Here is a 22,894-nt window from a genome sequence, read left to right on the forward strand (position 1 = left end):
TGTTCCTCCCAATCACGCCCTTCCAGGTCTCACTGTCATTGCCTACGTGAACATTGAAGTCACCCAGTAGAACAATGGAGTCCCCAGAAGGAGTGCTCTCCAGCACTTCTTCCAGTAAGGGTGGGTACTCTGAGCTGCTGTTTGGTGCATAGACACAAACAACAGTCAGGACCCGTCCTCCACACCCGAAGGCGGAGGGAGGCTACCCTCTCGTTCGCCAGGGTGAACCCCAATGTGCAGGCGCCCAGCTGGGGGGCAATAAGTATACCCACACCTGGTCGACGCCTTTCACCGTGGGCAACTCCAGAGTGGAAGAGAGTCCAGCCCCTCTTGAGAGGGCTTGCACCGGAACCCAAACTGTGTGTGGAGGCAAGTCCGACTACCGTATTTATTCTAATTATCGCCCATATTCTAATAATCGTAATAATTGAATAATAGCCCATATTCTATCCCAGGGCAATAATTAGAATAAATACGGTATGTCTAGTCGGAACTTTTCTGCCTTGCACACCAGCTCGGGCTCCTTTCCAGCCAGAGAGGTGACATTGATTGTCCCATAAGCCAGCTTCTGCAGCCGGGGATTGGACCGCCAAGGTTCCTGCCCTTGGCCGCCGCCCAGCTCACGATGCACCCGACCTCTTTGGCCCCTCCCACAGGTGGTGAGCCCATGGAAAGGGGGACCCACGTTTCCTTTTCGGGCTGTGCCCCATGGGCGAGGGCCCAGCCACCAGATGCTCGCCTTTGAGCCCCACCTCCAGGCCTGGCTCCAGAGGGGGGCCCCAGTGACCCGCGTCCGGGTGAGGGAAATCTGAGTCCATATGTCTTTTTCGTTATAAGGGGCTTTTTGAGCTGTGCTTTGTCTGGCCTCTCACCTGGGGCCCTTTTGCCATGGATGACCCTACCAGGGGCATGAAGCCCCAGACAACATGGCTCCTAGGATCATTGGGACACGCAAACCCTTCCACCACAGTAAGGTGACGACTCAGAGGTCTTCTTCCTTTTCTACCAGAGCCACAATGAACATCTCAAACAAATCAAGCATAAGGACGAGAGTTGTTGCTTGAAAGTTTTTGAATTAGGGTTTCAAACTAAGGTAAGGTGTGATTTGGCCGGAGTTTGTTCTGTTCTCTCTGCCCACCTCCTCCCCGGCTGGGGAGGGGGTTAGGTGGCTCGAAAGCGGTTAGCGGCTGGCTGGATTCTCGGGGACCAGTTCGGGATGGGGGAGCTGCGGCTCGGCCCCCTTGAGGACACTGCCAGGACAATCGAGGACACCTCCGACATCCATTTTTTTTTTCATTGATTTTCATATCATGTATTACTTGTGTACTCTCTGCATCCATTATAACCTGGTGATCCTGAAAGGGGGATCCTTCCATCTGTGGTCCCTTCTCAAGGTTTCTCATTTTCCCCTGGTAGGGGTTTTTTGAGTTTTTCCTTGCCCTTTTGGGAGCTTATGATCAGGGGATGCGTTGAGAATAATTGTCAATTTTGGCTATGTGAAGCCCTTTGAGACTGTTTGTGATTTAGGGCTATACAAATAAACTTGACTTGACTTGACTTGTAAGGGTTCCAGTGTAGGGTTTCAAACTAGGGTTAGGGTTTCAAATTGGAGTTTCAAACTAGGGTTAGGGATTCAAATTAGGTTGTTTGAAACACTACACTGAAACCCTAACCGTAGTTTGAAATCCCACACTGAAACCCTAACCCGAATTTAAAACCCTAATTTGAATCCCTCGTTTTGGATTGAAACCCAAATCTAAGTAAGAACAAGCCTCGGGCATTGTTAGAAAAAGTAATGACATTTATTTGTGTTCATCACACACGATCACCATATATTACGTTTACGCACAGACTTGGTTGGATTCTTCCCCCGCCCTGACGCGGGCGTTCTTCCAAAAGTAAAGAAAAGCGCACTACACCACGCAGCCAGTCCCGGGTTCTAGGTGGTCTCGTCGGTCAGTCATGTCTCTGACGTCTTCCCCGGGAATCACAGTAGTAAAAGAGCGTCTCTGAATGTAAGGTTTGGAAAAACTTGTTCCGGGTTCCTGTGTGCGTTTGCGTGTGAATGTGTCTCTGACCGAGCCAAGGACCACGAGCCGGGTCCTGGGCGGCAGGGGTGACGTTTCCATTTCTGACCCCCTCTAGCCGATGACGACGCTGAAGCCGCACTGGAACTTGTTCTTGCGGTGATTGAGGAAGGCTCCCAGCGCTACCGTGAGCGGCAGAGGCGGCAGCTTCTTCTCCAGCGTGGCGCCTACCACCCAGTTGCTGTCCACCGAGCCTGGAGGAGGACGCCGGGGCCCCGCCCGCGACAGCTCCGTCAATACCGTAAACGCAACGCGGCGGCGCAGTGGGCCTACCTTTGAAGAGCAGGTTGGCCTTGGGCACATCTAGCTGGTAGCCCAACGATGTCGTGGTCTCTCGCATCCGCGTGCTGGCTTCAAACTCTACGCCCACTTGTAACTGTGACCGCACAACTAGATTTCCTGTTATCATGTAAGGTACTGTCTGTTTTTTCACTGTTTAAAGCACTATTAAATACCATATCATAGCTGCGCATTTAATTTATACACATAAAATGATAATGCCACATATTTAGTGATAGCGCTTCTCGATTATTTTCTGTTATGCCAACCTCCAAGAACAACACTTTCTGCAAGCCCCCCCAACTCTGCAACTATAAATGAATGGTTTCTACTTCCTAGACACGTCCCCCCGGCCCCCAAAATAAACATTATCTCCTTGGCGGGTACCTGCTCGTTGGCTTTATGGTAGTAGGTGGCGTGACATCCTCCTCCGCCCAACGTCAGCGTGGCCACTGAGTTGTCACCTGACAAAGACAACAAGTAGCGACACAATTAATGGCTAACATCTCACAAACTGATCAAGACTACAGTCAAACCTCTACATAAGATTGCTTAAACATACAAATTATTTAACATACGATGTGAAATTTGATCAAATATTTGACTCAACATCCAAAGTAATTCCTAACATACGTCGTCATGGTTAGCCCGCAAGATGGCGTCATGTCGGGATGATGTCAGCATCACGTTATCATATCTCAAGAAGGCTAACGCAATGGCATAGTAGTAGTGGTGAAAAGAGGAAGAGGGTGATGATTTCCTTACAAGTAAAACAAGAAATCATCAGAAAACATGAGTGTGGAGTGCATGAGTGATCTTGCAAAAGAATATGGCCGGAACATGTCAACAGTTTCAACAATCAAGCGACGACGATTAAGCAGAAGGAAGCCATCAAAGCAGTCAAGCCATCCAAGGGGATCACCACCATCTCTAAACATTGCAGCCCTACCTCAGAAGAGATGGAACGCCTTTCTTTAAAAAAAATCTGCATAGCGGTCGAGTAAAGGTGAGGAGGAAAGTGAAGCAAAGAAAAGAAAGCCTGAATTCAGTGAAGATGAGTTAAAGAAAAACATTAAAAACAATATACAAAATAAACAAGCTATTATTTTTAAGTTAACCTTTTTATGTAAGTTGGATAAAAAAATGAAAAATTTATATAAAATATAAGAAAATAAGTTAGTTTGAAGTTCACAGACTAAGTTACAGTAAGTTACGAAACGTAATGTGCCTCTATGTGTCTCAAAGGTACAGTGACAATTTAAAAAAAAAAACTTCTTATTTCTTTGTAATTTATTTCTTTTAACATGTCTGACAATGCATTTGTTTTATTGGTAAGTGTAATTATCTGCAGTGTCTCTTAAGGAGTTATCGTTGTTCTTTTTGGCTATGGAACGAATTAAACAAATCACAATGTATTCCTATGGAAATATTTGATCCAAGATACGACTATTTCAACATACAAAGTAGGTCCCGGAAAAAATTAAATTCATATGTAGAGGTTTGACTGTATTTTCTCAAAGATATTTAATCGGCTATTTTCTCGTAAAAATATTTTTGGTGTAATTTTGACTATATGGATTATAAATCTCGGACCGGAATTGTTTTCTTTCATCAAAAACGTTCCCATGAAATGATGACAGTTTTCTTGTAATACGAAGATCTTTATTAAAAATGAGGTAAATCTTTTACTCTTTTTACCTGTGTACCTGCCCAGAAGGGAGGTGACTGTTCCTTCTTCGCCAGGTCTGCGGTGGTAAACCAGCTCGCCACCCAGGGCGAGCGCTGGTGTGACGGACTGCAGATAGTGGGCCACGACGATGCCTGAAGACAAATAAAAAAATGAAGGGGGAAAATGGAGCCAAATGAGCAGCTTAGGACCAGCGCCTTAGCGTCATACCGGAGGCTCCGAGGACATCAGGGTTTCCTAGCGTCAGGGCAGAAGTGAAGTCGCCGCCGTGGTACTCCAGGTTGCACTGCCAGTTGACAAACTTGTGCTGCTGGGTCTGCAACGGCAACAGGGGCAAAATGAAGCATGCCGGTTGAACGAGGCTGCTGGTTGAATGAGGCGTGCAAGCCAGTTACCTGGAGGACAACTTTGGAGCGGACGGCTGAGGTGAGCTGGTGGATGATTTGGGCATTGAGGCTCCCCGTATTGTCCATGTCGCCCACCATGACTGGGAAGGACTGATGGTAACAAAAATAAAAAATAAAATACATAAATTAAAAAACAAAAAATACCTCTTGGCAATCTTTTGGGCACTTTGCACACTTTTTCTTCTCAATTTGTGAGTCATGAAATTATAATTGGATCAACTAAAAAGATTGCTTTGTCTTATCCAAAAAATGGTGGCTTATTGTAAAAGACTTGTTTTCTTGAAATGACGCTTGTCAAACGAAGACATTTGCAAAAATAAAGACGCCAGTCGCCGGCCTACCTCGGCCGGTCCGGTCTGTTTGCTGCCGACGTATGTGGAGCCAAATCGATAGCCGGAGTCGCCCAGGGTGCTGAGGGTGATGGTGTGGCTGACCTGGAAGTGGTTACTCAAACCTTTGTTCACCACTAAGCGCACGCCTTCCATCTGGAGAGGGAAGACCTCTGGAAAAAAAACAACACACAAAGTTTTGCAAGTGACATAACGGGTACTAATGAGAATATTAAATACTTTATAAAAACAAACCTTTGATCTCCCATTTTGAATTGATTCTTGCAAAATTATGTAAAAAATGTTGACCTATTCATAATGTAAAGTGTTGATTGCAAAATTACTTTTACCTGAATTCCAACTTTATTCTAGTAGAACGTCAACTTCTTTCAGGAAATGTTTCCCGTTATCCGACTTATTTGTTTTTCCCGCCAGTTTAACCCAACACACAAAAATGCTGAGACCGTTACATTGGAGAGTTATCTTAAAGGGATAAGATTGGCCCGATGTGCCGCATGGTGACGTATTCTAACGGCGAGGCAGCAACTAGTTGACTGTTAGCAACCGGTAAAGCGAGGACCGCTTGGTCCAGTGACTTGCGTGACCGCTTACCTTTACATTTGCGGTGGCACTCTTCGTATGTGCCCGGGTTGGGAAGTGACGACAACTGCGCCACGTCCGTGATCTGCAGCTCGGACGACGACGGGACAGAGGACACGGAGGGCATGGTGAACCCGGGTGGAACTGCAACCAAGCCCGGGACCCCCTGGCCCCCGCCGGCCGGGGTGGGCGCAGGGGAGGTGGCAGCCAGCACACTGCCCATACTCTGAGGACTGTACAGACTGCAAAGATTGGACGGATGATTAATGACTAGCTAACCCTGAATCCTTTCACCATGCAAATAATTCATTTGAAGGATCATCGCTGTGAGCTTAATTGTGCGAGCTGTTTGGCAGACCAAAATGCATGAATTCAACATTTATAAATGGTATTAGTTTCAGACTCAAATAAAGGTTTGTTGTTGCACCAAAAACTAATGTATGTCTGTTTTTTAAACAATCAGTCAAACCACCATTGTGCCACCACAACTTGACAGTTTGGTTCAGTTCTTTCACTTCCATGAGAACGAGACGGTGAATGCTTAAGGAGTTGGTATACACTTCAGAAATGATGGCTAAATGATGGATTCGACAGGTCTACTCCTACGAATAGCAATAGAATTAGCTCTTAAGCCATGTGAGCTTCACACCAAAACCTTAAACACATTGGGATTCTCAACAAGTATTTCACACAAATCTCAATAACAATTGAACAAAGGAAGGGCAGAGTTAGGCACCTACAGAAACATTAGCATCCATTGGAGTATAGTAGACTAGCTTTTAGTTAAGGCCCATTTTGGTCCGCTTCTCCTCATTCCAAACGAACCGCGTTGGTTGTGGTTGCCACGGTGCAACTCATAGCTTGCAGGAGTCACAAAGTATTGCGAAGGACACAATAACTTCTCATTTGAGCCGAAGTGGTTCATGCTAGCTAGCGTGAGTTAGCTCGCAAGCTAGCTACCTAGCTGGAGACGAAGCCATGTGGATGGCCACGAGATCCCAGCGTCCGGTACGTGCAAATACCGACAACAGTCTTATAAAGTATCCGCTCGCACAAGCAGCTATTATTTTTTGTATGTATGTAATAACGGAATTTGAGGGTTAATTTACTCACGTTAAAGGTTTGGTTGCAGGGGAGGGAGGGGACTCAGCACCGGTAAAGTTCACCGCAGAGTCTGTGGCCGTGGTTGACGAGGATCCGTCCACTTCCGGGATCCGAGCCAGCGGATTGGCTAGGGTCTAGCGGATGTTTCTGGCCATTGGTCAAAATCGACTCCGGATAGACCTACTTGTATTGACGTCACAGCACCCGGGTCATTCGCCAATCAGCGGGTTCATTCAATCGTCCGCTGAATGACATTCCAAGGGTACGTCTAATTTACGCTACATTTTATAAATAAAAGTGCCAGTTTAAAACTTTAGAATAATTTAAATAGTTTTCTTTATTGTCTTTGGAAAATAGGTGAAAATTAAATGGATTAAAAACTCACTCGAAGTCCTCGTTTAACAACGAACATTCTCACCAATGACGACTTAAGTCGGAACACGCCGTTAAATTCCATTAGCAAACGTCATCACTTTACGCAGACCCACAAACGCAATTACCGATTTTAAAATACTTGTAACTTAGGTACTTGTAATTTGTTTTCGAGCTTTTGTTGTTGTTTGATCTTCATGAGAAATAATGTTTTTTCCTTTTATTTAATTTGTAACATTTCAGCTGGAATTCAGAGTTTTGCTATTCTCAGTCAGATTCTGTCCCTATTCCCTGTGAATATGAGTAGGAACATTGCACAGCATAAATACGTTTTTGTAAATTCTGCATACCATTATGTTGGGCATGCATAGCCCCCCAATAATGAAACGAGAAAATAAAGCTCAAGTTAGTTTTATTCTTCTCCCAGTAGGCTATAGCAACAGCATATAACAGAAATTCTTGCCCAGCTCTCTTTATGGTAACCAAAAAAAATACATAAATCATTGAACGGAACCCGCCTGTTTGCTGGTACCGACTGTAGCAGTCCATAAAAAAAGGCACGCGCACACGCACACAGTCTGATGTTCCTCAACCCCCTCCAGAACCAGACAGCATGGTTAGTACTGCTCCTTGCCAGCAGAATCTGACCCAACACTTTGGTCACAAAAATACAAACATACGTGCGTGTGTGCGTACAAGATGGGCAGGTTGTAAACCACAGTGAACCAGAACTCTTCACATTGTGTCTTGAGCCATATTTTTACGATATCAGAAGCCATCTTTTGTTTTCTGAAAAAACAATTGAAATGTAAGCATGTAAAAAAGGGTGACCAAATACACACTGCTAAAATCTCAATCCATTTCTAAAATGTGAGACCCCCTGGCGGGCAGCATGCATGATCGGGGAGGGGGGTTGACAAGTATGGTGGACTTGAGATGACTGTCACGCACAGAATGCACATAATAGCTGTTGTTGTTTAAGGACTGACATGAGAAATAGAAAGACGAAAGCACAACATTATCTCTACTGACAATTCTGCATCCTCACAAGTCAGGTCTGTTGTTGTACTACCAAGACTTGCCTGTGGTGGGCAGCACGTGCCCGTGGTGTGTTAAAACTGTAGTGAAGGCATGCTTTTTATCTTTGAGGCCTTTTATGGGGGATATTGTATAGAATGCTACAAAACCAGTTACAATATGTGAAAACTCTAACATATGCTCCAAAGTGTACCAATTTGGAAGTCAAGCAAAATGCGGAGTGGTGAAGAGAAGTAAGAAGTCTCAAAAGTCAACCACTGCAGAAAGCCACCAGAGGATAGGATAATGTACATAAATGTCTAACAGAAATAGTATGTATAAAAATACTGTATATAGGTTCATCTATTTTAGTTTTATGATATGGTGGTGAAACTCCTTTGACACTTGTCAACTTTCCTCCCCAAACTTACCCCATTCTTTCACGGTGCTGCCATTTTTCCATTGCTTGGTGCAGCGTGGGGGTCGTCAGAATCCACAGAGTGAAACTCTGCCACGTAGAGGCTCTTGTCGATATTGCCCGGGATGGGCTTGATGTCGGTGACCAGCTGGTCCTCGATGCTCTTCAGAATGTGGCGGTCCTCCGACGTGATCAGATTGATGGCCAAACCCAGGTGGCCGAAGCGCCCTGAACGAAAGCGTGGAATTGCGATTAAATTCATCATGAGATGTGGCCGGCCCATCACAAATAAAAGATTACATCGGGCCTCTCCAACATGACGACACCCCCCCCAAGGAGCACAAAAGTAGCCCGACAGCTTGTTAAAAAAAAAACCTGAAGTGCTGGCGGTCACCTGATCTTCCGATTCGATGCAAGTAGGTCTCTGCGCTTTTGGGGAAGTCAAAGTTGATGACCACATTGACCGCCTGGATATCGATCCCCCGCGTGAACAGGTCTGCCAAAAGAGCACGCGTTGGTTGAGCACGCCATCTATTTGAAATTGTTGGCAATGTGCATCGAGTTCCTGTAGCCACCTGTGCACACCAGGTTTCTGCACAGTCCGTTGCGGAAGTCGTGGAACACGCGGTTCCTGTACTCTTGCATCATTTTGGCATGAATGTAGAAGCAAGAGTAGCCCAGCTGGGTGATCTTCTTGGCCAGGAGCTCCACCCGCTGGCTGGAGTTGCAAAAGATGATGGACTGGTTGATTTGAAGCTGGAACACAAAAGGTCAAATCATGATTTATATTTTTTACACTTCGGATGTCAAGAGGTGTGCGGCTCAAACAAAAGAGGAGGTTTTGACGGAAAATAATTGAGGAACTTAAGCCTCACCCGGGAGAAGAGCGTATTGAGACAGTGGACCTTCTGCCTCTCGGTCACATATGCGTAATACTGGGTGATGCCCTTCAACGTCAGCTCCTCCATGAGGTTGATCTCATAAGGCTTCTGCAGGTGTTTGTTCTGGATGGGGTTTGGAGGGGAATCTCTAAAAACACTTTTGCTTTGAAATGAGAAGCGTGCAAGTGAAGGTCACCATACCATGAATGTCTGCACACTGATGGGGAACGTTGCTGAGTAGAGCAGAATCTGCCGATTCTCTGGTAAGAAGCTGATGATGTCTTCGATGATGGCCACAAAGTCTTGCGAGAGGAGCTTGTCTGCCTGAACATGTCAGATGTTGAAAAAGTTTGAGAAACACAAAAGGACGATGCGTGTTATGAGAGTCCTACCTCATCCATCACCATCATTTGTAACCTGTCCACTTTGGCCAGACTCTTCTTGATCAAGTCCAGTAATCTTCCAGGTGTGGCAACCACCACGTGCACTGTTGGGACAAAAACGGCCAAAGTGTCACAAACGTATCTAAAACTAAAAAAATATATTACAATTAAAATAATAAACCTTTTCCAACTTTAAATACTGTTTTATACTACAAAGTCAACATATTTTTCAATTAAAAATTGAAAATGTACACTAGATGTTCCACTCGAGAGCTTGGTCTTTGGTCTTAGACTAGGGCGCCCCTTCCATTTTCCCGTTTGTGGAAAAGCTTGGCCATCTCTGCACTAGCGAACAACCGTGCGAGCTGCACCTGTCTCGTCGAGGCGCAAGATGTCATCCCTCAAGTTGGTGCCGCCGGTGGTGGCCATGATCTTGACTCCGCCTAAGTGCTTGCTGAGCTGGATGGCGATTTGGCTCATTTGCAGCGCCAACTCTCGCGTGGGCACGACGACTAAGGCTGCGTGGAGACACACAAGTGATGAGTCAAGGGGTGACGAGAGCGTGGACAAAGTGAGTCTGACTTCATTATGGAAAGGCAAGGAGGAGGGGGAGTGGTACCGGGAATGAGAAAGCAGACACTGACCTTGAATGTAACTCCTCTTTAGGTCGATTCTCTCCAGGAGCGGAATGAGGTAGGCTCCGCTTTTGCCCGTTCCGTTTTTGGCACGGGCCAAAATATCTCGGCCAGACAAGGCGATGGGGATGCTTTCCTCCTATGAGGGGGCACATGCATGAGAAGTGTTTTTTTTTTTTCTTTCATGCATAAGTAATGCATCGATAGGTGCAGCGTCCAGTATATGCAGAATCAATGTTTCCTACCTACCCAGTGGTCTGCTACCTGTGTCAAGCAGCAGAAAAATTGTGACAAAAACGGAAAACAGACCTGTACGGGCGAGGGCTTTTCCCATCCCATCTCAAATATTCCCATGAGCAGTTCCCTCTTGAGGCAGTAGTCTTCAAATTCATTTCCCTTGGTGGAGGTCACATCCTGCGATTGGCAAAGTGTAGATTTGTAAATTGAGCAAAATTTGTATGCATTATTATATTTCAAAGCTTAAAATGTTTGGGTACTTAGACTTAATCATTAGGGTTACATTACCGATGTTCTAATTCTGTTGTCTTTTGGAGGAAGTTCTAGGCACTTTTTCCAGTCATCTCCAAACCTAAAGACAAAACACACAATTTTTAGAATGCGAGATGAGAAGAGGCTTTGTACTATGAATTAAATTTCAAAACAAATCTTACTTGATAACGCCACTGCTCTGAGGATTATTGCTCCTCTTCGGGGGCTGCTGGCCACTGAATCCTGCGGTCTGGCTGCCTCTGAGCGGCCCATTCACTGCTTTCATCAAACTGATCATCTGTGCTGGGTTTGCTGTTCTTGCTGCAGCCATTTTTCTTGTCTTTCTCTTTTCTTTATTTGAAATTTACCAGCGCAACTGATTTGTGTTTCTTACTAATACTGAAGTACAGACTAAAAAAAAGGTAAAAATTGCACTGCACTTTGAGCATCTGTCAACAGGGCCCTTGAAAATAAAGAGGCCTGTGTGTGAATAATGCTAATTTACAACGTAACTCTCCCAAAAAAATGGAGAAATTAACATTCATATGAATAAATATATCACAAGAATTGTTATCTAATACTCCTCTTTATCTTTGCCAGAATTGCAATTCTGTTCATTGATGTGACTAAGGCTGTTGTGTCTGATGAGCTACATTTACTAAATATTTTCAATTCCTTTGATCTTTGTAGTTATTTGACAAACTGGATTCTCCTTTTTTAGTATTGTTGGGGTGGTTTGGGATTGGCCAAATCCAGGTCACCTGCCATCACATATAATAAGAAACATTTCTTAAAAGTTAAAGAAATTCATCAACAAGCCAAATACATAATGTCACCTGTTGTCAGTCAGTCAAAAGTCACCAACAAATGTGAACTATAATGGGCGTCTCAGACAAAAGTCATTTCATATTTTGATACTCGAGCAGGATAGACAAGCAAAGCATCTCGGGAGAGTTTTCGAATCAACGTTCAACAAAGTTGGAAACTTTTCCACCGGCAAGCTCAAGTTAGCATGCTATTATCCTAGCCGCCTTCGATGTTCAAACTACGGTGCTTGAGAACAGTAACGCGTCAAACCTACCTTGAGTTTTCTCACTCCAGCCAAAATATATTTTCGCTTGTAAGCTTTCAACGTGATATGTGTGTCGAGTCCGACAGCAGTTTTGACATTATATCGCGAAATCTGCTTCAATCGTAACTTTATATCACTTCTTTGTTGTCTCACATTCAAATTATTGACAATTCAACATGGCCGCGCGCACGACTTACAATTGGTTGGTCGCCTCCGTGGGGGCGGATGGCAACTGACCAATCACATTGCTGCTTCTTTCAAACGGAACCGCTTGATTGGAGTGGACAAGCTTTTCTTTCTATTTTTAGGGGGTGGAACCATAACAGGAAGATCTTAGCTCGATTTCATTTATGATGAATCTCATTTCTGATTTCCTTTCCCTCACACTTTGAGAAAAAGTAAATGTCAATTGCAGTTATATTAAGAAATGTTGGGTATATTATGAAATGTATGGTCAAAAAAATAAATAAACACAAGATAAGTTTTTTTTAATATACTTTTAATTTTTTTTTTGAACAAAAGCAGAACAACACACATGATAGACACTACTCACAAACCGTTCCAGGGATACTGTATTGGGCTACAGAGATACAGTGAGATTGGAAGGGTCACAGAAAGGTTTGCCATTCAGCACCATGTTGTCAAACATCAAGTTGTACAAAACGTACTGAAACAGTGAAGAAATGGACATCTAAAAGTTCAAAATAAATCCACCTGTAAAGGTTATTTGTAATTTAAGTCTATCTTGAAATTTGACTGGAAAGCCCAATCCAAATTCCTATCTTTTTCTGCGTAGCATATGTAAACAAAACACACAAGGCAATTTAATGCAAATTCCATCACTTTACAAGTACAGGGGTTCCTGGACACTCACTGTACACTGTATACCCGTGGTTCTTAACCTGGGTTCGATCGAACCCTAGGGGTTCCGTGAGTTGGTCTCAGGGGTTCATCAAAGCCTCCACTGTGGAGGTCCAAACATGCCTGATTTATTGTGTAAATTTGTGAAGATGCATATCTGAAATGGTCTCGCAACAGCAGCAGTCACTCTGATCTACAGGTATGTAATTTTTCTGACTTAATGCATTGTGTTTTTTTTTTTTTCTTTGAACGAGGTGATGTTCATGCACGGCTCATTTTGTGCACCAGTAATAAACATTGATGTCATGAATTTGAAAAAAAAACACATTTTTCACTAAAGAGGCGTTCGGTGAATGCGCATATGATACTGGTGGGGTTCGGTAACTCCAATAAGGTTAAGAATCATTGCTGTATACAGTGTCTAGATTAAACTAGCAATGGGTGCCTAAACCCCCTCGGCCCCCAGCCTTGGCACACCCCTGAGTACAAACAAAGCCGAGGTACATCACAGTTCAGTCACTGAACAAATTCCATTGCGGATGATCACATGGCACTGGAAACGTGACTTAACCTGTATGTTAGCATAGGTTAGCGTAGCAACCCAACTATGAACACTGTATTAGTTTCTCCCCCATTAATTCTTTGAGTAAACCGGCTACCCTTTTTAATGTGCAACATCACTGAATGCTAGATTTGTCATTTGCCTCATTGCTTGATGTTCCGAGGGATGCAGTAGTTGCCAGTTTTGATACATGAGGACTCCTGCTCGTAAAATGGAAAAGCGAACATTGGTGGGGTCCTTGGTGAATGGGAGGTGGCGCAGTGAGGCATTGTTGGAGAACAACCACGACTGCGGCTTGGAGATGGTGAACCTAAAATTTGAGAGGGAAAAAAAAGCACAGTTTTGATTTTGGGGGGAATCAGCAGGTGTACCTAATGAAGTGACCTCTACTGTTGATCATTAAGCTGCTGCTGTGTGGCGAGGCTGACGTGTCCAAATGTTGGTCAGGAACTTGTAGTTTTGTACCCCTCCCTCGTAAGATGTCTGCTATCTGCAAAAAATAATTAAAAATACAAATGTCTCCATCGTTAGATTTCTTTCTCCCAGTGCATTTACAAACTGGATTCGGTTGAAGTTGGGAAATTGTGTAAAATGTAAATATAAACAAAATACAATGACTTGAAAATCCTTCTCAACCCATATTCAATTGAATATACTACAAAGACAACATAGTTAATGTTCAAACTGATAAACATCATTGTTTTTTGCCAAATAATAATTAACTTAGAATTTCATGGCTGCAACACATCCAGTAGGAGTTGGGAAAGGTGGCAAAAAATACTGAGAAAGCTAAGAAAAGCTCATCAAACACCTATTTGGAACATTCCACATGTGATCAGGAAAGGTGGCAAAAAATACTGAGAAAGCTAAGAAAAGCTCATCAAACACCTATTTGGAACATCCCACATGTGATCAGGCTAATTGGGAACAGGTGCGTACCATGATTAGGTATAAAAGGAGCCTCCCCAAACATGCTCAGTCATTCACAACCAAGGATGGGGCGAGGTTTACCACTTAGTCCGTAACTGTGTGAGAAAATAGTTGAACAGTTTACGAACAACATTTCTCAAAGCAAAATTGCAAGGAATTTAGGGATTTCAACATCTACGGTCCATGATATTATCAAAAGGTTCAGAGAATCTGGTGAAATCACAGCATGTAAGCGCCACGGCCGGAAACCAAGACTGAATGACTGTGACCTTTGATCCCTCAGACGGCACTGCCTTAAAAACCGACATGAGTGTGTAAAGGATATTACCAAATGGGCTCAGGAAAACTTCAGAAAACCACTGTCAGTAAATACAGTTCGTCACTACATCAGTAAGTACGGGTTAAAACTCTACCATGCAAAGCAAAAGCCGTTTATGAACAACATCCAGAAACGCCGCCTGGTTCTCTGGGCCCGAGCTCATGTAAAATGGACTGATGCACAACGGAAAAGTGTTTTGTGGTCTGATGAGTCCACTTTTCAATTTTTTGGGGGAAACACTGAACGATGTGTCCTCCAGACCAAGAGGAAGCGGACCATCCGGACTGTTATCAGTGCAAAGTTCAAAAGCCAGCATCTGTGATAGTATGGGGGTACATTAGTTCCCATGGCATTTCTGTGAAGCCAAATAAAAAATGCTGAAAAGTACATACAGATTTTGGAGCAACATATGCTACCATCCAAGCGACGTCTTTTTCATGGATGCCGCTGCTTATTTCAGCAAGATAATGCCAAGCCACATTCTGCACGTGTTACAACAGCGTGGCTTCGAAGTAAAAGAGTCCAGGTTCTCCCCTGGCCCGCTTGCAGTCTAGACCTGTCTCCCATTGAAAATGTGTGGCGCATTATGAAGCGTAAAATATGACAGGGAAGACCCCAGACTGTTAAATGGAACTGAAGCGGTTCATCAAGCAAGAATAGGAAAGAATTCCACGAGAAGTTAAGAGAATTAGTCTCCTCTATTCCGAAACGTTTATTGAGTGTTATTAAAAGGCAAGGTGATGTAATGAAGTGGTAAACATACCCTTTCCCAACTTCTACTGCACGTGTTGCAGCCATGAAATTCTAAGTTAATTATTATTTGAAAAATTAAATAAAGTTTGAGTTTGAGCATTAAATATGTTGTCTTTGTAGTGTATTCAATTGAATATAGGTTGAAAAGGGTTTTCAAATTATTGTATTTTGTTTTTATTTACATTTTACACAATTTCCCAACTTCAACCAAACCCGGTTTGTATCATAGGGACCAATTATACATGGATTTTTCCTACTCACGGGCCAATACACTAGTATTTATGCGTTGCATGTGAGGCTATACGCGGCATGTCCAAATAGTGACGTTCTGAGCTCAGTCAGGTGTTTGCAAGGTGGGGCACTTGGAAGTCAAGTTAATCCCATCTATCCATTCATTTTGTTTCATCCACCTGAGGGTGGCGGGTGAGATGGGGTACACCCAGGACTCACACACTTAGTATTAACAATTATGCCTCAGTGCTTTTATTCTACTAAATAAATCTAGCTGACCAGATGTAGGAAAAGTAACGATCATGCTGCACTATTCATATTTATCCGCTAGGTGGCAGGACAGAACTAATTGGATTCTACTTCACTAATTCTCTGACGGATTTCGCAGATTCCTTTGCCCCCACTTCTGAAGTGCTTTTTTCCCCTCATGTTTGTTGCCAGTTTTTGGCATTCCCATTCATCTCAATGGAGAAATATTATTCAAAATACTAATGTTCTGACTTTAGGGGTGTGGTCATGTTACGGAATTGAAACTTGAAACTCAAAGCATCAATGTTTTCACCTGAGTGCCTCACTTGACTGTTAGTGCTGACCTGTTTGTTCTTGGCCAGCATGACGGGCGTGTCGTTGTGGTAGTTTTTGAGACTGCTGTCGGCGCCGCTCTTGAGGAGCGCCCGCACCACGTCCGCCTGGCCCCGCGCGCAGGCGCTGTGCAGGGCCGTGTTGCTGCTGTACGACGGCCTGTTCACATCGCAGCCGCTCTGCGCCAAGACAAGGAGAAAACGTGGAGGACTCAGGTACACATTTGCAGTGGGCCGGCCTCCCAAAATAGAAATGAAAGTTTTTGTTGTTTCCTCCGCTGTTGTGATTGTGCCACAATAGTCATTTGGAAAAATATTTTTGGGGGAACTTACCTGAATTCAATATTTACATATTTCAAAAAATCCTACTTATCGTGTTAAAATGAAAAAAAGATGTAGTGACGACCTTAATCCCATTTAACCCCTCAATGTGGTCATTTTGGAACAAGTGTTTCATGCAAGTCACAAGCCTTCCCACACAATCTCTTTACCTCAATGAGGAAGCCGACCATTTCTGCATTGTTGCTCTCCACGGCAAGAATAAGGGGACTCTGGCCACTCTTGATGTCCTGATGAAGTGGGCGTGGCAAAGTCATCTATCTGATGGCAGGCAGGCAGGCTGAATGGAAATCGCGCTAGCAATGACGGAATGCACTAACCACGGTGTTGACATCAGCTCCCGCCACCAGCAACATGGCGGCCAAATCTCTGTGTCCGTGGAGTACGGCCACGTGGAGGGGGCTCAAACCTGGTGTGCGAGTTTAAAGGGCCACAGTGGAAAGAAACGGCCCACGAGAGAAGGACAGTGAAGTGCCGCTATTTGTGGACAGCCATGCGCGGCGCGACTTCTGCGTATTTCTGCGTACTTCTCCACTTACCTTGAAAGTTTTTCATCTCCAGGCAGGCGACAGACGAGGAGAGCGAAAGCACCATGGACAGACACAGCGGATGGTGGTATTCGCAGCAGAGGTGAAGCACCGTCTGGCCATTGCGGTCCAACGAGGAGGGGTCCGACCCGGCCCTCAGCAGCGCGTCCACCACATCTGACTGCCGGGTGATCACGGCCAGGTGGAGCGGAGTCTGCATGGCGCAAAGGAAATGATTCATTCATAAATGAATGAAATGTCGCCTGGCATTTGAACATGTCCATTCTTGAAACCGTGGAGCCAACGCCCGATAGCTACGCCTGACAAACAAACAAACAAACAAACAAACAAACAAACAAACAAACAAACAAACAAACAAACAAACAAACAAACAAACAAACAATCCTAAACCTTGAGTCTTCATCTTTACTCATTTATACAATTGCTTGTTGGCCTGTAAAAAATGAATGGATCTGATCAGCAAGATTAAAACCAGTCAGCATAGAGCAATGTTTCCAAACCTGTATTGAGCTGAAGCATATATTTTATGACAGAAAACACTTTTGCCCATTTCATGAATGAACATTGAATTGTTATGGCATGATCTGATGAAATCTCTGTTTCTCTGGTTACGAATCACAGACATTGACAAATTGAATGAATCTACTGGGAAGCCGTTGAGCAATGCAGGACATTCCCGAGCGAGCGTGAGGTCAGCGTATGTCATTGTACATGTCGACACTGGCCAACAAGGACACTGGTGTTTAAATAAACCCAGCGTAACGTCACATCAGCGTATGGGGAAGTGGACTTTCCACTCATATTTGGACAGGCTGCACAATAAACAGCAGCTAGAAAAAAAAACACATCAAGTTTCACTTGCTCTTTGACTGGCTTGGAGGTGTGTGCATGCAGACTTTTAAACCACAGTAGTGAGGTCATATTGCTCTTTGGTGATATACTGAAATCTTGACACACTACATTTGATTTCCTTCACTTAAATGGCTACTTGTTTTTATTTTGAAAAATAGTGTTAGTTGACCCCACTTAAAAATTTGACTGCTTTAACCTAATATTGTTATGGCAAAATTCGATATTACGCACTGACAGTGTTTCTGAAGCTAAACAACACTTATCAACAGCGTGCAATCTATCTGAATTTCTATTAGCTTTTTTTTTTTTTTTTAGCTAGTTTCAGATGTGTGTATGATATGTAATTCTCAATTATAGCCTCAGCAAATGCCCAGATTCAAACCCCAAACCACAGATCTCCACTAGGTAAATGTGCTGGCATGTTTAGTTTGGGTTAAGCATGACTGACTTGTATTTTCACTGCTGGGTAAAACCATTAAGCATGGACTTCATCCAGTTATGCCATTGTCCATCCGTTTGCCTCAATCTTGTGATTCACACGCACACTCATATATTTACAGTATTCTTATTGAAGAGGAACCAACATATTCCAACTCCATATTTAGCCCTTTAAACCCGAGCTTCCTGTAAAACACCTCGAGGGGGATTAAAACAAAAAGAGAGCATCGATAAGAGGAAGTGTGTGTGCGTTGTGTGCGACAAGGAAGAGCAGGAAGGCAGGATAGCGAGGGAAAACCCCTTCTCTCTCCCGACGTGCTCTGGCATTGCTTAGAGATGAGTGGACCATGAAATGCTTTCATGCCACGCCAGACAGACAACTGCAAGGATCTCATGCTTTCCTGCTTGCACACAAATAAACCACTGATGGTATCGCAGTGACTTAAGTGCGAGAGAGGTACACTGAGAGCGCGTGACAGCACGAGAGAGAGAGAGACAGACAGAAAGCGAGAAACGGATAGATAGGAAATGATAGATAGTGATAGGTAGAGATAAATAGATAGAGAGGGAGACGGGGAGAGAGAGAGAGGATGAGAGAAAGAGAGGGTGAGAGAAAGAGAGAGAGGGTGACGTACAAGAAGGGAAAGTCCCCGCCATCCACCCAGCGAACCTCAGGTATGTTACAACAGCCTCCAGCAAGACGAAGAGGGGTTGGGCGAGGGGGGTGGTCACGTGACTTCTCGGAAGGAGGATATCAAAGTACACAAACACACAGATGCGCGGCGCGTACGTGCACCAAAATAAAGAAGCAACTTTCAATGTGCTGCTAGTATTTATTTGCTTCGCAACTATCACACCACATTGCTGATTTTCCCCCCCATGATATTAATCTGTGTATCCGTTTTTTTTTTTTTTTTGGCGGGGGTGGGGTCGGGGGGTACAACTAATACACTTGCCATGCCTTCATTTGTGGTAAAGTAGCGCCTCAGTCACCATGCACATTTTTTTGCCATAAGAGTAAAATGCTGCAAGCCCACACAAGCAGATTCGCCGATGTCAACCACACTCAACTAAGTGCCACCTCTTTTAGGGCACGTGTCTAACACACAGCTAGTTGATCGCCGAAAGTTCTGATGATCAGCGCAAAGTTGGCGTGGCCCCCTGAGAGATTTAGTCACACATTCTGTGCGCAAGTATGACACACCCTTCATATTCTCATGATTCCACGTACTTGTACTATAAAGGGCACCGAGAGTCACATACTTGTCAAAATGCTCTGGCACTCAAACACAGAAACTCAGGATTGGTCAGCAGTATTGGAATGTCTCCCTCTTTGTGTTGTATAATAAGTATAAATCAACACGGGCAAAAATGGAAGGAACCTGGCAAGAATGTAAGCGAGGACGTTGTGTGCAGACAGAGGCACCCTCAAGCGAGGGCGTGAGAAAAAAAAAGTGTTTGTGTCGCCCTTATGTATGTTGTTGAAACCACATTCATGTTGTCAACGCGTGCGATATGACGAAGGTGATGCGTTGCTTTTACCTGTCGCAAGTTGTTGTAGATGTCCAGGCTCCTGCCGGCACACTGCAGCAGCCGGACGAGTTGCCGCACGAGGTCCAGCTTGCCTTGCACCACTGCGATATGCAGGGCTCTGCAATCAAAAGCACGATTCGATGTGTCTTTACGGCTGTGCCTCCAAAAACATGTTTCAACGCTTGTTTGGTGTCAGGACATCAGAAATCGAAAAACATTTTATTTTAGGGCTTTCTGATGCAAAGAGTCATTTGCCGAGCTCGTTTCTGCTTTGATTTTCGGGGGAAAGGCCACGAATCGCCGAGGGAGCACATCTGTTGAGAACCGCACTGCCGTTATTGTGTTTCTTTTTCTTCCGCACAGCCGTTAGCTTCCAGTAAAGGTCGCACGAGTGCTTTTGACATCACTTCCTGCCGCCCCTGACAATGGCCGCATTCTGCGTGCAATCCATCCATGCTAGCACGAGATGGGGCTTTTCTCGCCAGACTGCAGCGATTGTGCAACAGGAAACCGTCGCCGTTTCTCAAGAAGACGTTCCAAGCGCGCTTTGCACAGGACGTGCCGGGGCATCGGCGACGCGAGCGCTTTTGATACAAGCTAATGCGGTAAAGGATAGGAAGCGTGGCCGAGGCATGTGAAGTGAAAAACACATATGTATGCCAAAGTGTGCAGCCGCTACTCATTCCTGTAAGTGACATCATCTCGCACAGCTGACTGACTGGTGTGTCAGCAAATGGCTCCATCGCTTGCCTTAAAAGGAGACAAGTGCATTGTTCTTTTGGAACCTGATGGTTCCGTCCCTCACACAACAGTGGTACCTAATGCTGTGTCTATTTTTATCTCCAGTTTCTCTGGAGAGTATGTCGCCCCCAAATCGCATTGACTGTATTCTCTTCATTGCCTTTTTCTCATGAGGTGAAACTGCGCCAAGTTCTTGGAAGTGGGCAGACTACACGGCCCATATGCACATAACCCTAAAAGTTGCAACAGACAAGAAACTCTAAAGACATCCATGAAAAAATCATCTGTTCTGAAGCCAGGCATCCTCTGACTTGGATGCAAGAAGAGCACGCACGCGCACACGTCAGAGAGCGCACACACAAAGAAGATGAAGCCGATAAGACAGAGAGAGAGCGTGTGAGGAGCGGATGTTTGGTTTTTCAGTCCCATTCATTCAGAAAGGCCCTATCGTCGAGGCCAACATAGCTGAGAAAAACCACACCGAGTGCTCGATACCTCACACTCTTGCTTTTCCCGACCTCCGGGGACCCGCATTGACGTAAGTGGCGACGCGCGGTGGCCGTCGCGTCACACACAAACATCTTGCAAATTGGTCCTCCTCTTTAGAAAAGTGGCCTGGCAACTTGGTCAAAAGTCGCAAAGCATTTGTTCAACAAGATTTTTGCCAGTCCAAAGTGCTTTGAAGTCTTGTGTATTTGCGCGCTTGTGTGAGTTGCCCTGTGCATGCTACACATGTCAAGCTGCCTTGCCTTGCCTTCGAGTGATTGACAACATGAGAGTAAAGGCTCATACGTGTCTCCATCTTCATCTTGCCGAGTGGCCAGCGCCACGCTCCTCAGCGGGTCCCGCGAGTGCTGCAAGCTGAGATGCTCCGCCTCCGGGTAGGGGTATGCCAGACAGTGACCTGAAAAATAAAGCAGCGCAGTCAGTGCAGTATTTGACCCAGTGAGCTACTTGAGTCAAAAGGGGAATCACGTTCTGGACGTTTTCTCAATGACTTGTCACCTGCCTGAGGCCACCTGTCACTCAACATATAAACTGCAGGAAGAAGCGCAGGAGGAAGTGCGTTTCAATGACACAGTGGGAAATTGGACCACACCAGCGTTGTTTTTGAGCGAATACACATGATATTTGAGTGACACATTTACTTCAAAGAATCATCTTCCATTTTGGCTTCATCATCTGGTATCAATCGCTCACATTTTTATACAATTTTTAATCTAAAAAATAGATTTCAGAATTTAAATATTAAATCATCCTTCCAATCATCCACAAATGTTGAGCTGAGCTCTCTTGTTTGGGAGAGAGGTGGAGTACACACTGGACTGTTGGCCAGTTCACTGCATAAATTGCACAAAATTAGTGAGTAAAAAAAGAAAATGATAAATATAGTATATTTTGTATTTCTATTTATTATAATTTCTGAATAATTGTATTAAAACAAACAAAAGAATATATTATTTTAAATATATATTTTATATTTCTATTTATTATAATTTCTGAATAATTGCATTAAGACAAACAAATTAAAATGAAAATATATATATTTTTCAATGTTGATTTGAATTTTATTTTTTTGTTAATAATTCTCCAATGCATTTCATTCGTCGTTAATTGTGATTTTGTATTTCACGGGTCGGCCCGGTCCCTAATACCGGGGGGTGGACTATTTCGATTGGTGCCACAACTGATCACATTTAACAGCAATGTAATGAGTGCTCATCGGTACTCACCATAAGTGGAGGAGGGCACGACGTGGACGGGAAAAGCTCCCAAACTCCGCTCAAGCTCCTTCGCGTGCATGTGGGTTGCCCCAGCAACAGGCAGCCGACCTTCAGCGGCGCTCATCTCGCGTCGCTGCGGCGCGACAGCCTCCCCCGTCGCCGGGGAAAAGCGCTCCACTCGTCCCACGTCTCCAGACGATCGTTCCTCCGGCTCCACGGCGATAGGTCGCTTCCGAAAAGGAAGCCGGAGGGAAGCCCCGTCAGCCGGTCTCTTGCTAGGGAAGCCCGGCGTAGGCGGAGGCGCAGGTGAACCGACGGTCTCCTTGCGGCAACATGGGCGGTCTGGCGCCGCTGCGGACGAGGTGCTCCCCCGCTGACTGGTACTCAAGTCCAGTGGCGCGGCGGCGGCAAGCGAACGGCCGTCATCGTTCATGGTCATGACGTTTGGCATCAACCGGGGGTGAAGTTGAATGTCTTTTGAGAGTCTCAGGTGCGTCTCGGTTCTTCGCTGAATGTCTGTTGGCAGTAAAAACCGGACAGATAGCCCCCAAAAGCGATCATTCCGTTGGCGTCATTGGTAGGTTTTGTTTGTTTAATGATTACAACTACAAATATTTTTCAAATCAAGCAACCTTCAGCTTAGTGCTGAATGCGAGTTATGCATGGAAGCTCATGTGCAGCTGCGTAAGTGCTCCACCATTACTTTCATTTTAAAATGAAAG

At 44.6% G+C, this 22,894-nt stretch overlaps 3 protein-coding genes across 4 annotated transcripts; all 3 read right to left on the minus strand.

The window, feature by feature from the left end:
• Positions 1 to 1,780: 1,780 nt before the first annotated feature.
• Positions 1,781 to 6,661, minus strand: tomm40 (translocase of outer mitochondrial membrane 40 homolog (yeast)). The gene is made up of 9 exons (XM_049731759.1): positions 6,503 to 6,661; positions 5,402 to 5,631; positions 4,802 to 4,962; positions 4,449 to 4,550; positions 4,264 to 4,369; positions 4,065 to 4,187; positions 2,754 to 2,830; positions 2,361 to 2,463; positions 1,781 to 2,281 (listed from the first exon to the last, which is right to left on the minus strand). Exons 2-9 carry the CDS (start codon positions 5,610 to 5,612, stop codon positions 2,142 to 2,144), a joined length of 1,023 nt encoding a protein of 340 aa, XP_049587716.1. The 5' UTR covers positions 5,613 to 5,631; positions 6,503 to 6,661; the 3' UTR covers positions 1,781 to 2,141.
• A 599-nt stretch (positions 6,662 to 7,260) lies between these two features.
• Positions 7,261 to 11,953, minus strand: LOC125975722 (probable ATP-dependent RNA helicase DDX6). 2 transcript variants are annotated; one of them, XM_049731659.2, is made up of 13 exons: positions 11,770 to 11,953; positions 10,871 to 11,449; positions 10,725 to 10,788; positions 10,509 to 10,613; positions 10,209 to 10,338; positions 9,936 to 10,082; positions 9,574 to 9,668; positions 9,383 to 9,505; positions 9,176 to 9,304; positions 8,876 to 9,056; positions 8,695 to 8,796; positions 8,314 to 8,528; positions 7,261 to 7,654 (listed from the first exon to the last, which is right to left on the minus strand). In XM_049731659.2, exons 2-12 carry the CDS (start codon positions 11,017 to 11,019, stop codon positions 8,323 to 8,325), a joined length of 1,431 nt encoding a protein of 476 aa, XP_049587616.1. In that variant the 5' UTR covers positions 11,020 to 11,449; positions 11,770 to 11,953; the 3' UTR covers positions 7,261 to 7,654; positions 8,314 to 8,322. The 2 variants fall into 2 exon arrangements, with proteins under 2 accessions (XP_049587616.1, XP_049587617.1); XM_049731660.2 differs by having other exon boundaries at positions 11,766 to 11,953.
• Positions 11,954 to 12,812: 859 nt separating this feature from the next.
• Positions 12,813 to 22,894, minus strand: bcl3 (BCL3 transcription coactivator). The gene is made up of 9 exons (XM_049731649.2): positions 22,182 to 22,894; positions 21,241 to 21,352; positions 19,717 to 19,825; positions 16,876 to 17,077; positions 16,657 to 16,745; positions 16,489 to 16,566; positions 16,010 to 16,177; positions 13,568 to 13,673; positions 12,813 to 13,493 (listed from the first exon to the last, which is right to left on the minus strand). The coding sequence occupies exons 1-9, from the start codon at positions 22,621 to 22,623 to the stop codon at positions 13,327 to 13,329; spliced, it is 1,473 nt and encodes a 490-aa protein (XP_049587606.1). The 5' UTR covers positions 22,624 to 22,894; the 3' UTR covers positions 12,813 to 13,326.

This window comes from Syngnathus scovelli, chromosome 9, assembly GCF_024217435.2.
Source record: "Syngnathus scovelli strain Florida chromosome 9, RoL_Ssco_1.2, whole genome shotgun sequence".
NCBI classification, from domain to species: domain Eukaryota; kingdom Metazoa; phylum Chordata; class Actinopteri; order Syngnathiformes; family Syngnathidae; genus Syngnathus; species Syngnathus scovelli.